This window comes from Zonotrichia albicollis, chromosome 10 (assembly GCF_047830755.1).
Source record: "Zonotrichia albicollis isolate bZonAlb1 chromosome 10, bZonAlb1.hap1, whole genome shotgun sequence".
NCBI classification, from domain to species: domain Eukaryota; kingdom Metazoa; phylum Chordata; class Aves; order Passeriformes; family Passerellidae; genus Zonotrichia; species Zonotrichia albicollis.
The window spans coordinates 28,337,563-28,351,304 of record NC_133828.1 but is presented as its reverse complement, the minus strand read 5'-3'; the positions used below and the strand labels follow the sequence as shown (position 1 = coordinate 28,351,304).

At 36.9% G+C, this 13,742-nt stretch overlaps 1 protein-coding gene across 7 annotated transcripts in view; it reads right to left on the bottom strand.

Annotated features, from left to right (window-relative positions):
* LOC102061201 (sodium channel protein type 1 subunit alpha) overlaps nucleotides 1–13,742 on the bottom strand; it is an 89,323-nt gene that overhangs the window by 32,569 nt on the left and 43,012 nt on the right. For 4 of the 7 annotated variants that reach the window (XM_074548552.1, XM_074548557.1, XM_074548553.1 and 1 more), the window contains 10 exons: nucleotides 12,454–12,517; nucleotides 11,933–12,074; nucleotides 11,580–11,786; nucleotides 10,802–11,107; nucleotides 9,707–10,087; nucleotides 8,391–8,523; nucleotides 7,341–7,579; nucleotides 4,880–5,053; nucleotides 3,913–4,269; nucleotides 2,727–3,209 (listed from right to left, as the gene is read on the bottom strand). In XM_074548552.1, the coding sequence (XP_074404653.1) occupies nucleotides 2,727–3,209; nucleotides 3,913–4,269; nucleotides 4,880–5,053; nucleotides 7,341–7,579; nucleotides 8,391–8,523; nucleotides 9,707–10,087; nucleotides 10,802–11,107; nucleotides 11,580–11,786; nucleotides 11,933–12,074; nucleotides 12,454–12,517 (2,486 nt within the window). The remainder of the gene's footprint in view (nucleotides 1–2,726; nucleotides 3,210–3,912; nucleotides 4,270–4,879; nucleotides 5,054–7,340; nucleotides 7,580–8,390; nucleotides 8,524–9,706; nucleotides 10,088–10,801; nucleotides 11,108–11,579; nucleotides 11,787–11,932; nucleotides 12,075–12,453; nucleotides 12,518–13,742) is intronic. The other 3 variants (XM_074548555.1, XM_074548556.1, XM_074548558.1) reach the window with 1 other exon arrangement.

Here is a 13,742-nt window from a genome sequence, read left to right as displayed (position 1 = left end):
CTGGTTGCAATCTCTGTCTTTGGCATTGTGGCTAAAACTTGGGCAAAATTGTGAAGGAAATGTACTTAAATATGTATGGCTAAACAAAATAATGAAACAACTGCAATACAGGTCACTGAGTCGAACTATAAACTCAGCACTGCCAAGACTATCGATAAACCAATGTCCCCAGGTGCCACATCTTTTAAATACCTTCAGGTATGACAATGCAGCCACTTCCTTGGGCAGCCTATTCCAGCGCTTGACAGTCCTGTCAGGGGAGAAATTTTCCCCAATATCCAATCTAAACTTCCCCTAGTGCAAATTGAGGCCATTTCCTTATCCTGTCTCTTCTTATTTGGGGAAAGAGCCTGACCCCACCTCGCTACAGCCTCCGCCCAGGTTCATCAGTGCTGGGTGGCAGCAGCCCTTTGGCTACTGAGGACAAAAACCCCCAAACACTAACAATTATTAAAGCAGTGGCAGCAATAAGTCAGAAGTGTCACAGTCTCAATGGAATAAAAGGTAACCCTATTCCTACAGGTAGCAGCACATCAGCAAAGAGCTTTCCTAAGCTTTCCTAAACTGAGTTTGTGTCTAAACAGGAACAATTCTCCCCTGATCAGTCATAAACCAGCTGGTATCTCTCTATTTGACTGTCTGCTCTGTGATGGGCTGGAAGACTGGGCAGCATGAAGGCAGTTGTGGAGAGCAGATGATATGTCATTCTTTTATTCTAAAGGATCTTTTTTAAATGTTTTATTTTGAAATTCTTCATGCTGGGGGTGGATCATAATGTGCTGAAAGAAATTTTAAGAACCTTTATTGTAGCAGTGGTTCATAAGCATTAGTCAAATTAATTATAGACATTTTAGCTAATATTTAACAGGAAAATAATTATTAATGCTGCAGATATTAATTAGGAAGTGGGAACAACACTGCCTCTGAAATAAGTTGCTGTGGGGAGCGGCTGTTTTCTACACATCTCCTTTCTTGAAGGAAGATCCAAAAATTGCACTTAGCTTAACACTGAGTTTTTGCTGAGAGCACTAGAGGGCTCTTACACACACTGAAAGAATAGTGAATAAGAGTTCAGCTACCCCAAAATTTGGTGTCTGAAGAACTGGTAGCAATACAGCAGTGGGACAGAATGATGAGCTATTCTGTAAAAAAAAATTGCATTGCAACCAAAATGGGAACTAGCTGGTTAAGGCTGAGGTTTCTCAAGTGAGAAAATTAATGTTGTTAAGTGTCTGAAAAGGCAATTTTCTAATTTGACTAAAATGACAACAAAATAAGTCATTGAGGGTGTAGCTGTTTTGCAAATTCTGTCATCGAATAAATTTAAATTATTTTGCTAAAATAGCCAGACACAAAAAGTTATGTAATGGAAGAGTTATTGCTTTAATATGCTTTTGAAAATTACAGTTCTCAAAAAGGCTTTATATCAATAATCTGCTTTAGCATTCCTTTAGCAACAGTAGATGTTTTCATCTGTTGGTACTTTTCAATTTTAACAACCAAGTGAATTTGAAGTATATGGGAGAGTCTATGGTTAAGACTTCTTTTTATGGGAATCTAGGTGTAGAAGTGTGGTAGTGTGTTGCTAAGTTTCTTGTGTTATTCCCCCAATTTATGTATTGTTCTCCCCTATTATGTGTAAAATGGTTTCGTTCCCCCAGTTTTTCCCGCCACTGCTAGCCTGTCAGCTAAGTTGCTATAGCAACTGCTATTCATAGTTGCCGATATGTAATTGCTTCTCCCCTTGGTTTCCCTTATAAGTGAAAGTTGTTTCCTCCCTGTCCAGTCAATCACTCCCTTCCTCCTCCCAGGTTTCGAGAACCTTCTCCTCTCTAGAGATGGTGGTTGGCTGGGGTCCCAGGACACCTCCTTTACCTTTTGATTATTGGTCTCCATGGAGTGTCAGTTCTGTGAAGTTCATCCCCTCACCTTTCCTGATTGGCTCTGTCTGTACCCACCCCCTTGCTTTATAATCCTGTTTTCACCCCCTATGAAAAAAACTTTTTCCCGGATGGTTTCCCGGTCAATAAACCGATGTTTAACCCCCGGGAAATGGTCAGTTCCGTTCATCTCCTATATCAGCGAGGTACGCCAGTCCGCAGCCAGCACAGCCCGAGGCCATCAGACTCCGGAAGGGTGCTGGCCAGGAATAGCAGAGGGGCGTCGGCCTTTCGCCCTCAGCTAGTCGGATTCTAAACTTCGGGCCACATACGTTCCCTTCTGCATAGAAGAGCTGACAGTTTAAAAAAAGAATTCATATGTCTAAAGGAGTTACATAAACTCTTTATATGTTTTCTGTTTTATGTATGCTTTTTCAAGGGGCAGAGAGAAGATGTATCACACTCGTCATGGGACCCTTTTCACAGAAGGCAAACAAAAATTTCTGGTGCAATAACACTGGGGCAAAGGCACTGTCCCCTACAAGTTGTCATAACTACCATGTAGACCATGCATAGTTTTTATGGATTAGTTCAGTCTTCCATTACATGGCCTCTTATCCCCTCTAGGATGCTGTAATTTTTTAACTCTTTCTCAGACTTCTGTTCATCAAGAATGAAGTCCTCCTTATATACTCATTTATGCCTATCTACAAAGAAATGTCAAGATAAATGATTAAGAATGGAATACACTGCCTTATGAGAAGTAAAAAAAAACCTAATCAAACAAAATTCCACATAACAAAGACATTCAAAAGATCAGAGAGAATGCACAAAATATCTAAATACCTCTTTGCTTTCTTCCAGGTCTGATTCACTACTAAATTCTTCTGTGTTTAGATTTTCAAAGTCGGATTCACCCACAGCAATGGGCACTGTCACAGTGAGGCTTGGGTTGTTTATGAATGACATGTAATCACTCTCATCAATTATGTATTTTTCCACACTGCTGCCTGTGCCTATACCACTCGTGGTTCCATTTGCATCTTTAATATAGTCATGGTCCTTGCTTAGTTCCACGGTTGTATGGTTAGAAATACAGCTATTTTTGTTGTTTAAATCTTCAAGTGGCTTGATTTCATCTAAAGCTTTCTGTTTTTTAACAAAGGCTTTTTGGATGAATTCTCGTGCTTTTCTCTTCACATAATCTATGCCTTTCTGCATTCTTGCCACAGCAATCTGGAGATTGTTCATTTCATTATCGTCATCTGTCACAGCAAGGTTGTCTGCACTAAATGAGCTCAAGAGCAAGGCCAAAAATAGGTTCAGTACCTGAAGAAAGATTTAAAAAAATATGTTATAGACTTTATTTTAAAAAATGACATTTATTTTATTTTAAAATAAGTCCTATTATTGACATCAAAGACTAAAATCCCAATAACTCACCATAACCAAAAAAGTGCCATTAAAAATTTTTCTCTTCTCCATAAAAACCAAGTTTATTTCACTTAGGTCCTGCTCATTATTCAAAAATATTTGTAAAACTGACTAATATCCATAAATGTGTCTTGATTTCCTCACAGCATGTAAATATTTTGGTGTCAAAGCTTATAATCTAAAAATGGAGCTATCAGACTTGCTGTTCAGCATCATCGAAAAATTTAATTTAGCCCATCTTACAGCAGAAATTGGATTATTCAGGTGACTAATCATATGGTATAAATAATAAAAAAATCCACAGCAAATTGTTTATAAAGAACCCATATACTAAAATTATTTGGACCACAAAATATTTTCAAAGGGCCAAAAGAGAAATTAGTCACATTCTTAAGTACCTGCTCTGACATTCTTGGGATTTTGACATGGCAGAATATTTTGTTCTCTATCCAAAAAAGCTCTTAAGCTTAACTTTAAGCTTTTCTTGAAACTACCTGCTTAAGTGCTTTGTTGAAGCAGAGCCAGAGCACTTAGTTCACTTCAGGACTGAGACCACTCTCTTGCCAAATAATTTTTTGTTAACACTTTGATTACTTACCACTAGGTTTCCAATCACCATGACCATCATGAAGACTGTAAGGCACATGGCTTGGCCAGCAACCTCCATGCAGTCCCACATGGTTTCAATCCATTCCCCACACAGCACTCGGAATACAATCAGGAAAGAGTGGAAGAAATCTTGCATGTGCCAGCGAGGGAGCACACAGTCACTTGCAATTTTGCAGACACATTCCTTGTAGTTTTTCCCAAAGAGCTGCATCCCAACCACAGCGAAAATGAACACAATGATGGCCAGCACCAGGGTCAGGTTCCCCAGAGCTCCCACGGAATTACCAATGATTTTTATCAACATATTTAGTGTTGGCCAGGATTTTGCCAATTTGAAAACTCGTAACTGGAAGGAAAGAAAAATATTGTTAGGAGAACCAGAAAGATACAAGGATATTTTAAAGTTAATTTGTGGAAGGATATTGCTGCAAAATATGCCTTTGGTTGGATTGTTCAGAAGGCATCATCTTGTCTAAAAGCATGAAGATGGAAGTTTCCTTCAAGAAAAATTTGTAAAATTGTAATTTGATATTCTCAAAGCATAGCTTTTACTGAAGGTCAAAGAAGCTACTGATTTGAGCTTAAAATCTAGGGCTCACTGGTTAAAATAATCCGGTCAACTTTTCAACCAGTGTTTGTAGAGATCTGTTTCTGTGATGCCAATCAGAGCATAACACCTATGCTGAATCAATTTATGTCTGCATAGTGGGATGTTTAAACTTTGTCTATACAATGGATACATTGGGAATAGGCCCAGGGCACCCATTGCTATCTGTTTGGGTCTCTATCAATTTCCACTGAAGACTATAAGATACCACAATTAGTAAGGATTTGTGTTAATGAAACTGTCTTCAGGATCAATGTCATGGCAAAGATCAAGCAAATTTTTTAAGGCAAAAATAAAATTATTTTCATGAAGTCACATTGAAAAATCAGTACAATTGAAGTATATTTACCAATCTGAATGACCGAAGAACAGATAGTCCTTCCACATCTGCAAGACCAAGTTCAACCAAGCTAAGAGTTACAATAAAGCCATCAAAAATATTCCAGCCTTCCTGGAAATAATAGTAAGGATCCATTGCAATTATCTTGAGAAACATTTCTGCTGTGAAGATTCCAGTGAAGACCTGAGTTCAAAGGGCAGTTTGTTATTACAAAGTGAAACAACACTCTGGTTCTAGTTTAATTCAAGCTGTCTTCTCCAAAAGTAATACTTAAAAATAGCTATATTTACTGTAGTGATTTATTATGCCCACCTTCCCTTAACAAGTGTCAGAAAATCAGGTAATTTTTCTATTAATTAAACTTTATGCTAAGCAAATTACATAAACTTCTGTTTTATAACATTTAGAATCCAATTTCAACTTTCTATGTGTATGGACTTTCTCATGTGCAGTACAAACAATGTCCCAAATTTGATTTTCAGAACATAAGCCAGAACGCTTTCCAAGAAATTATATGGTATTGCTCTTTCTTGGTATACAAATTATAAAATAGGCTAAATCTAAGACTAAAGGGAGGCAGCTTCTTGCCTGCTATGACCTGCCTTTAGTTCAGTTCAACAGAGCTGTGATTATTTATGCCAGATAAATAAATGGTATATTATAATGTACCTCAGTTGATAGAGCAACTGAGATACATTATGATGTGCTGAGGTACAACAATTTCCTGAAGCTGAGTAACTTACACCTGGGTGTGCCCAGAAGTAGCAGCAAAGTTGGCTGGCTCAGACACTTCAATGTCAGGAATAAAAGAGTATTTAAGAATGCATTTTAAACAAAGTGCTGCTGGTAGTGGTTTCTCATCATGAGTTTCTATCCTGAATGATGTAGGAATTATGTTTAAGACACACCAAAGTATAACCCTGAGTAGCTTTGAGAGAAGTCTTGGGAGAATTTCTTCTAGGATAGGAATGTACTAAAGTCACTAAAGTTAAAAACTGCTTGAGCCCTGCTCTGACAGGTTTTTTTGGTTTTGTGTTTTTTTTTTTTTTTCTGTTTTTGATAACCCATTTTTCAGCAAGCTGAAAAGAAAATAGGACAGCTAAAGAGAATAATCTAAGTGGGATAATCAGGAGACAGGAAAGAAGTCTGACTTGCTCTGCCTAGGAACACCAACACTCAAGATAGACTGTTACAGCCTTTAAATACACTCTAGATAGAAACACCACAGAGGGAGAGGTTACCAAATTTTAAGATGCAGGATTGGAACTCCTGAGAAAGACATAGGAATGATACAGTCTGAAATGCTGACAGGTTCCTAACAATCAGAGCAGCACAAGAAGCTTTAAAGTGGAGCTACTGGAGCAGGCAAGCTCTGAGATCCTCTCTATTGCAGAAGGGGTTTATGTCAGGGAGCCTAAAACTGCAAGAATGTGGTGCTTATGGACAGGTTCTTGCACACTCCCTTTGCAGTCAGAGGTACACCAAGATTTATATGGAATTTTCTTGGTTGGAAAACAAACTTATAAAATGCTACAAGATTTTACATTTTATTAGGAAACAGAGGTTCAACATTTCCTTTATATTAAGTATATGAAAATCAGCTGTAGAATTTTCTATTAATTCTCTCCCTTAAATTCTAGAGTTATTTACATGATCTATTTGTTCCTCATTACAAAACAAAGATTATTAAAAATCACATTATAAGAAATCAATTCTTAAAGAAGGAGATAAAGTAGGACTGTAGCTGCAGATACTTCTATGTGATCAAACCTGTCAGTTCAAAAGCAGGAGAACTACAAAAAGTTAACTCATGAAATCTTGAATAATTTATCTTTTTGAAGCAGAGAGAAAGGGAGAAAATACAGCTGACAACCTGAGGAAAATACATCTTACTAATTATCAGAGGATAAAAACAATAAAAAATAGGAGAGGAAAAAGTACTGTGGGATATTTTTTTTACATAAAACATAGGAAGAAAGCAATCCACTCATCCATATAAAAAGACTTTTGCAAAGAAAATTCTAGAAATGCTTTTAAAGGGATCTTTTATCTATTGTAAGTTTCTGCTCAGGAAACAGCAATTAAAAACACATTCATAATTTAAAGATTTGTATTGTATTGATTGAGAAATTAACACTGCCTTTATTTGCATAGTGTCTGTTTCAGGAAACAATGCATTTCCTGGTTTAGTAGCTAAACAAATCAAACTCTGCTTAAGATGGACTTTACTTAATGTAGCATTGGAGCCAATTTTTAAATTTTTAATTTGATTTTGCAGAATACAGCAGTATATTGATTTTACAGTATCCTAAGCTACATGAGTCAGGGTTGACAGTCACATTTCCAAAAATGTTCTGATACTTATATCTGAAGGCCAGTAAATATCCAAAAAGCTGGTAAAACCTTTTCTTTCACTTATTACAGGCACATTTTCTTCCAAATCATGAATGTAAAACCCCAACAAACTTACCAGATTTCCAACTGAAAGTACATTATTGAATTCTTCGGTCATTGGATAATGCTCCATAGCCATAAAGAGTGTATTTAAAACAATGCAAATGGTAATGGCCAGGTCAACAAACGGGTCCATTACCACTAAGTTGACGATATGCTTAACTTTTAACCAATGTGGACTGCAGTCCCAGATCAAGAAAATATTTGCAAATTTATACCAACATGGTGGGCATTTCTGTCTCGATTCTTCAAGTTCTGTGGGGAAAAGAAAGTTTATATTTGTTACTACCTGATTTCTCTAACATTCCTCATTCAAATATGAATCGTACCAGTCAAGTTTTCAGTCTGCAGTGGTACTGATCAACCTCCTTTAAGCCCCCATTCCACAGGGCTTTTAAGGAAAGCCTTTAAAAATTGCTATTGAATATATTTGCTATGTTCAAAGCTTATCTGTCAAGCACAACTTCTTTGTATTACAATCACTATGCCCATCAGCATCAATTTATGCATCGGTTTGTATTATGTATTTAATTTTTCCTTGATTACACTTCAGATTGTTTCTCCCACCTACTGTTCAAGTATGTAAATATTTTTATTCTGAAATTTGTGCCATTTAAGTGAAAATGCTCATTCCGAATTCAAGAAAAAAAACATTTTCATCACCTAGAGTAGCTTTACAGAATGACTGAACAAATATAATTGCAAAAATGATTACATATTTTAACAAGAGTTGCATATGTTTAAAAAATGTTTAGTGTTGTTTTTTGTGTCCAATAATACATTTTTAATTACTATGCATAATTACCCATTCAGTTATGACCGTGCACATGAGTTAGATGGTGACAAAACAATGAGATAAAATGCTTCCTTATATAATAACTTTAATGCTTAGTTATGTAATAACCTTAATAAATAAAGAGCTTTGATTTTACTGATAAATATATGTCAGTTTGTTGGATGTTATCTGTACTTAAGCTATTTTAAATCTGTTTTCAAGTTTCAACTCAAACTTTTAGAAATCTATGGGAAAAACAGTTTTAAATATTAAACTATGCATAGCACACACCTTCCACAGTGTTTGTGAGGATGCTTGCAATACTCATGGCTCTTTCCCTTAAAGCTGGATCTTCCAGGAAGTCCATAGACACGTGAAAAGAACCTGATATTCTCTTCCTCATTTCTGGTTCTGTCGTGGTGCCCTATACAGAGAATGACAGTACATGAGACCACATTGAAGAAACAACCAGATATGCAAACATGACATAAGCCTGTTAGTAATGTCTTAGCTTGGACACGTGCTCCGTGCACTTCATATTTTATCATGTCGGACTTTTATTACTTTTTACTTCCATGTAAATAATTTTAGAATTCCATTAGGTCACAGGTACCTACGGCTCAAGATTGACAGAGAGTTTATTTACTCAATTTTTGCATTTTTTTTTTAAGATATGAAAAGTCTTAAAACATTTAAGCAAATTTAAACAAATGGAAAAGGGTTGAGTTCAAAATATTGCACAAAATTTCCCAAACTGTAATTTTTTTCCTTGCTTCTGTTGACAGGATATTCTGTGGTTTGCAACATAATAGTCTTTTCTCTTAATCAAACTGTAGCAAGTAAGAAAAGTCTGACTTCCTCATGCTTCCTCATGCTAGTATTTTTTAGCAGTCTGAGTGGACAAATTTGAACTAAACAAGAAATTTTTTGGAGATATTTTCTCTTACCTTTGTGTGGTAAGAGAATGGCAGCAACATGTGCTGCCAATATGTTCACACAGCCATTTGCATTTTTAGAAGTATGTATTGAACTTTGATCTTCCAATGAACTATTTGTTGTCTATTCTACAATACTCCACCAAAAATGGATGGAAAATATATAGGAATGAGAAATAAATGGTAGTAAGGAATTGACAACTTTCTTACATTTTTAACCAGGCTGATAAGGAAGAGTGATATCAAAATTAACGAATAATGCTAATTTTGATAGTGGTAATACAGCATCATATTGATTGCAGTTATATAACATTTTTGTACAATATTTTCCATTGTATATCAACTATGATAGCTAAATGGACCTTTAGATCAGCTAAAGGAACGTATGGCACAGTAATACAGTGAAGCATAGCATTTTTATGAATGTGTAAGTTATTATTCTATGACTTGGAAACTGTGACTTGCATTTGTTAGTTATGTGAATTTTTGTAAGTAAATGCTTAGCTTGCAAACCTATCTTAGCTATTTTAATTACTGAAGAGTTTACAAGATGCAGGAGCATTCATAGCTTGACCAACCAGGAAGCATTGCCAAGGGTTCCATTCTGTAGAAAACACTGGCTGGTGCAGTAAGAAAAGGCCACCATGCCTGAGCTATTTAAAACTTTCTTACATTGTCATCAGTAGCTGGTTTATCTATTATCACCTCTGGCAGAAGCTGTCCAACAGGCGATGTAGGAACAGATGGTCCACCAACCAGGGAAACCACCCCATTGCAATCCACGGTGCTGTGCATCTTCCCATTCACTGGAAACACTGCCAGCATCCTGGATGACCTACTGGCCTGGCTGATGTTGCTGTTGCGCCGTTCTCCGTGCCTGCGCGGCACAAAGAGAGAATCTCTTCTGCTGTCGTTGTCTTCAAAAGTGCTGTGCTCATCATCAGCAAAGTCATTTTCTGACCCTACATCCTTTGCTCGACCTCTGAAGCTGAAAAGACTTGTTCTGCTGTTGCGCCTTGGGGAAAACAGGGAGCCACGAATGCTCAGCAAAGACTGCAGGTAAATAAAATATGTGATTGTTAGCTGAAATCCTCAACCTTAGCACTGTTATTAGATTATCATTAGGTTTCTTTTTTTCTTAAATAACAGTACCAAAGCTACATGCTGCTGTGAAATTTTTGCATGTATTTCATTAGAGATATATTTTGCAGATAGAAGTATCACTGTTCAGGGATACTTGAGACAAAACCAGTGCTGAACACTCCTTTTTCAGCTGAAGTTGCCAAATAGATAAGTTGCATAATTCCCACTGAGAAAAAAAAAGGAAGCCCATACATGCACTCTGTTTCATGTATGAGGAATCTTGCCCATTGTGAACAAACATTGGCTCAAACATCATTGAAACAAGTGGAAAATGTGAGGCTATCATAACAGAAAAACACTGTAGCATTTTAACAGGTAATATATAATCATGCTAAAAGGAACCCTACATAATCAGAGAATATTTTAATATGATTTTTAAATAATCCCATTAAAAGAACAGAGATATGAGGTTACATTTAATTCTGAGGGTTTTTTTTACAAAGCAATCTAGCAGCTAGAGCACTTCCTCTCAAGCCCTAGCAACAGTAATATAAAGTATCAGTATTTCCTTTGTTTATGCAGTAGAATCATATTACTGTACTTTAGGAAGACTAAAGTAGTTTTGCAACAGCCTATGAGGCTTTAAATATGTGTTTTTACTGAAGAAAAAACTATAGGCAATACCTGATGCGGAGAAGAATACTTCTTTTCATACGTCAGTCTATTGCCTTCAATAGACAATCGGAAACCTTTCCTTCTGATGCTGTCTTCTGATTCAGACTTGTGAAATTCATCTTCATCTTTTTCCTCTCCTCCAGACTGTTCTTTCTGTTTCCTTTTTTTCCTTCTATTTCTCCTCTCTTTTGCACTCTTTGAGCTCAATTTTGATGCATCTGAGGAGCTTTCTGAGAGCCCTCCTGCTTCTCCTCCAGCACTGGGCTCCCTGGACTCTGCAGATGCTGTTACTGCTGCTGCTGCCACTGCTGCTGCCTGCCATGATGCAGAAGGAATTGAGCAAACCATGATCTAATGTTTTCCTTTCTTTAATTTACTTATACGTAATTTCTACTCCAAAAGTCCCATTTCTCTTTCTATAGGGTATCCTTTCCCTAGGTTTTTCCTCTAATTGTTATTAACCAGTTGACTCAAGATGTGTGTTGGTCATAGACTTCTCTCATCCTTCATGAGTAAATTTTAAATGCAGAAATCTACCAGATGGCATTAATGGCCCTAGACTAGAAAAACATAGTGAATATCCTATACCTAGTTTTGAATATTCCTTCCTGATGGCCGAATCATTCACAATACCCTTCTTCCATGCAGAATAGAAAACCTCTGAACTAACTCAGTCATGGAAAGACCAACAGGGTACTTTATGTTTCCAGTTTTGGAAAGCAGAAGTTGACTATCTCTAGTAAACTCACTTCCTTACATTCCTGCACTACTACACCATAAACAGTACCTGTGCTGCTTCTTGTTGCTTCTTCAGTTGTTCCAGCATCTGTTGAAATTCTGCCTCCTTCTGCTCTGCTTCTTCCAAGGTTGCCTGGTTCTGTTCTTCATAGGCCATGGCCACCACAGCCAGGATCAGGTTTATCAGATAGAAAGAGCCCAGAAAAATCACCAGAACAAAAAATATCATGTATGTCTTCCCAGCAGCACGAAGAGTCTGGAAATAATAATACATTTATAAGCAAGTATATGTTAACAGGGTTTTTTTCATACTGTTGAAATTCAGATAAGAAAATAGACTCTAGTCTTTTTGCATCACTGATACAAACATATTTGGTCTATTTTTCATTAAAAATTTCTTACCAGCTGATAGAGGTTCTCCCAGAAGTCCTGAGTCATTAGCCGAAACAGTGACAAGAAAGCCCAGCTGAAGGTGTCAAAACTTGTGTAGCCATAATTGGGGTTTCTGCCCGCTTTCACGCAAGTATATCCTTCTGGGCACTGCCTACAAAGACAAACTGGACATTACCTATTTAGTCATATTTTAATATTATCACCTGGATGTTAGTATACTCATTTGTGCAGCCAGAACTGCAAAATAACATGTTTTGCCAGGTTTTGTCATCAGGTATTGCTCTTCCTTTATTTATCAACCAGGCAGGAGCTACACTGATACTAAATTACTCATTCATCATGCAAACATTCAGTTTACCTGAGCAGTTCACTGAGCTCTGATCAAGGATACAGATCTCAAGCCCAGTATAAAAGCCTTTCTTATGTGAAAGGATGTGGTCACTCAAAATAAGCCCCACTCGAACTGCACATCTAGGGAATGTGGATCTAATTTCTACACAGTGCAATAATATGATGAAATTCGTTCTTACCCAGCATCAGAGCTATTTCCACAAAGCAGAGCATCATTTTGCCCTTCCAGAAAATAAAAATGACCTGTTTCAAAAAGAATTTTAAAAATTATAAAATTCAAACCATAGCCATTATTTCTAAAAGTTTTAAGGTGATTTCTGACCCAATTTTAAACAAGCAGTGCTATTTTCTCAGCAGGACAACAGTTTTAGAGTAAATGACATTATGAATTTCACTAAGCACTATCACTCACAGCACTCACTGTTAAAATGCCAAAATTTACTAAAAATTCTGTCAAATGCTTCTGGATGTGGATTCTCCCTTCTGTCTGATCACTCAGCTAAAGAATCCTTTTCTAAATAATGTACAGTTGTTTATTAGAATAATTACAATCTATCTAAAAATATGTTTTCATAATTTCTTCAAAACTTCCTGATCAGTATTTCCAGGGGTTTCGGTTTGTTGCTCTCGAGCACTTGTGACAGTTATCAAATATGTAAACCCTGCAAAATCCCACCCAGCTGCCAGTGGCTCTGATGGCCACGGGTGTGCACACACTGCAGTTGTAGCTCACTGTCTGTATGAAGGCCCTGGCAGACACCTAAATTTAACTCAGACATAATTACTGCTGCAGCCACAACTTTTAAAGTAAGATTTAAGGAGTACATGACAAAATTATTGAACACCTTAGTAAAATAAATTGGTTAAGTTCCACCAAATCACCCTGTAACCAGTCATCCCAATGTCTGTACAGCAATGCCATAGTTAAAAGACATTTTAGATGGTTTAAATACCAGAGACATTGACCTATCTATTCTTAGAAGAACAAAGAGATGAGAAAAACTTTGTGCTTATTAAGATTCATCTTGACTGTATCCTTGAGAAGTGTTTTTCTTTTCTCCTTCAAAGCAGATACTTACAGTCTTGATTGCTAAAGTCTTGATTTTTGGAAGAATTATCATAGGACAAGCTTCTCCTGTAATAACAATCTCCCATTTGGACACAGGCAGAAGGATGTTTTTTATACAGGGCCTGACTATGTGTCCTATTTCTGATGGAATCCAAAATATTGTCTCAGGTTGTCTGTGAGGACAGGACAGGGACAGTGGTGATGCTCCTCTGAGCACCTCCCTGGCTCCAACACTTCCGAATCACAGCAGCCTCAGAATCAAGGTGGCACCTTTTTTGGCTTCTTGACACCATTAAACCTCATGTTGGATTTCTTTTCCATTTAACTGTCCTGTTAGATTCCCTTAAAATGATCTCATTTGAAAATGAGTGCAGCTGAGTTTCAGCTTGATTCTGCCTG